The sequence below is a fragment of the Populus alba genome, chromosome 4 (assembly GCF_005239225.2).
Source record: "Populus alba chromosome 4, ASM523922v2, whole genome shotgun sequence".
Lineage (NCBI taxonomy): Eukaryota > Viridiplantae > Streptophyta > Magnoliopsida > Malpighiales > Salicaceae > Populus > Populus alba.
In genome coordinates this window covers 5,670,101-5,672,769 of record NC_133287.1, presented here as the reverse complement: position 1 = coordinate 5,672,769, position 2,669 = coordinate 5,670,101, and the positions used below count along the sequence as shown (strand labels likewise).

The window sequence follows — 2,669 nt, the reverse complement described above, 5'->3', positions numbered from 1 at the left end:
CATTTCAAACATAATGTTGCCATCATCATTAATATGAGATAGAGGTGGCTATGGGTTAAAATTGTTTATTATTTGGGTTAGTATAATCATTTCTTAAGAACTTTTAAACCAAACCCTATTGAATAATTATTGAATCATGTTTATTAGTTTTATTTTTTAGTTTGACTATTTCTTACTACACTTTGATTTATTTATTATAACTTATGAATGAATCTTTAGTTTATGATTTGTTTTCTTGATTTGGTTTTTTAATTTAGTTTTGATTATCAAAATAAACCGGTTTTTTATTTTTATTTTCTAATTGAAATAACATGAGAAAGTTCAAAAAGAGTTTCTTCTAGATTTATTTTTATAAGTATTTTAAATGATTTGATCAATTTATTCACCCAATTATAAACCACAACTGATTTCAATTATCTAGCATCCTCTAGACAATCAATTTCATGTTGCACCGCACTCAATAATTTCATTTTGCTTTGTGTTGAAGCAAAGTCACGTCCCAAACACGTCTCAACTACTTTTTCTTTCCGAGAAAAGCAACTCACTCGGAAAATAAGAATAAAACAAATGAGTTTTATAATAAGAATATCATTGGTGGAAAACGTGCAGTTACTCTATTTATTATTTTAGTTTTAGTTTTTGGGTAAAACATTTGAAAAACACGAGGGCAATTTATTAGTGACAAAGGGAGTCTGTATATATATTGAGACCCAGTAAATAGAAGAACATCCCATATACAAATTCTAGATTTTTTATTTCTTGTTCTCCTCTATAGCCGCCATTAATGGACGCAACAGAAGTTATTGAGCTCTTTGATTCGTGCTGGTTTGAGATGGAAATATTCAAGAAACAACCAAGTTTGGCTAAATCGTCCACTGTAGAAACAAACCCACATCAAGAAAATCAAGAAAAGGCTCCAAAACCAGAGATCTCGAGAGTGCCAACGATCATCATAAGGTCTATGAGTGAAGATCTGTGCTCCAAAACAAGCTTCACTTCTGGCTTTTCTCTCTCTCCAGATTCAGTTCTCCGCTCACCAAAGCTCCACACCATCCTCTCAGGAAAAGAAGTCACAGAGGAAGAATACTCAACACCAACAGAGAGAGTATATATTCTGGAGTCACCTAAAAAGAAAGTTTCGAGGAGGAGAAAGGGAAAGAAAGTGACAAGCAAGAGCTTGTCAGAACTGGAATATGAAGAGTTAAGAGGATTTATGGATTTGGGGTTTGTCTTCTCGGAAGAAGATAAAGATTCAAACTTGGCTTCAATAATTCCAGGATTGCATAGACTTGGTAAAAAAGATGAGGAAGAAGCCATTCTTGATGAGCCTACAGTATGTAGGCCTTATTTATCTGAAGCATGGGAAGTTCTGGAAAAGAAGAGGAAAGAGGAACCATTGATGAATTGGAGAATTCCTGCTTTGGGCAACGAGATTGACATGAAAGATAATCTTAGATGGTGGGCACACACCGTTGCTTCAACTGTTAGATAACGCAAATTTCAGATAAATGGTTCACGGTTTTGTTTTCAATATCATTTTTGTGTTTTGTAAAATGTTGAATTTTTATTAATTTTAGCTAAAATTATCATCATTTGTTTGCAATTGTAAACAAAGGTGAAATCTTCTTTAACTTGGAAAATAATTTATTTGCAAATCTGATTTCATCCTCGGTGATGGTTTTCTCTCGAGACAATCAATCGGAGGTGATTATGGTTAGGAAAGATCTCAGAAATCATCCATGACTGGACGTTAGCGCGTGTCGAATTATGAGATAAGATGCCCGACTTGACATTCTCGCCCACCAGAATTCAACATCCTGTAAAGGAGCTCACGCAAGTTGCTAACAAAATTTCATCGATTTTTTTTTTAAAATCCATTTTGACATGTTCTGCCACGTAACTCCTAAATAAATCTTAAATAATGAAATTACACCGATTCAAATTGCCAATGTATGACCATATGAGAAGCCCGTGAATCCGTGATCACTAAATTTTGATCTCATCAAAAGTTGAGAGGATCTTGCAACTAAAATAATTTCTCCTTGTCAAAAATTTATTATGTATCCTAATTTTTGTCACCAAACTAATCTTAATAAAGTGAAAGAAACCTAAATAAATGAATTATCATTATCATTATCATTAATATATTGTAAAATAATTGTTTTTTTTTTTTTTAAATTAGATTGACTGTCCGCGCTTTGCTACGAGCAAATTCAAGTGGTGTGTAGATTGTCGCACGTGTGCGGCGGCGCGGCGATCGTCCACCCCAAACTCTTCATGAAGGTGTGGTATGTTGTCTATTTGGCATGGAAAATATGGTGAGACAAGGAGTTCTTTGTCTCTAAGGTAAAAAATGGACAGGGAGTCGCCACCTAGTATTCTGGTTACTAGGAACCTTAACTGGTCTTTAGAGATCGGGTACGGAGACTGGTTGCGTAAAGGGAAGGTATTAGCACCCCAACTACGCCCTACCTAAGATAAGCTGCATTGTTTTAATGTCTGATAAAATCTAAGGTCGTGTTGTGGTTTTTTATTGTTCGGAATACGCATTACATGTAATGTCATACCCCAGGTTCTATTGTCCAAAAAAACAAAAAGAATTAAATATCCGGAATATGCATTACGTGTAAAGTCATACCCCGGATACTAAGAGCCAAACAAAAATTTTT

At 34.4% G+C, this 2,669-nt stretch overlaps 1 protein-coding gene across 1 annotated transcript; it reads left to right on the top strand.

The window, feature by feature from the left end:
• Nucleotides 1-651: 651 nt before the first annotated feature.
• Nucleotides 652-1,592, top strand: LOC118037040 (uncharacterized). The gene has a single exon (XM_035042922.2). It carries the CDS (start codon nt 785-787, stop codon nt 1,490-1,492), a length of 708 nt encoding a protein of 235 aa, XP_034898813.1. The 5' UTR covers nt 652-784; the 3' UTR covers nt 1,493-1,592.
• The last annotated feature ends 1,077 nt before the right edge of the window (nt 1,593-2,669 follow it).

Bases quoted from the DNA above. Each gene is read 5' to 3' on its own strand.
- LOC118037040 (XM_035042922.2), top strand. From the start codon at position 785: ATGGACGCAACAGAAGTTATTGAGCTCTTTGATTCGTGCTGGTTTGAG.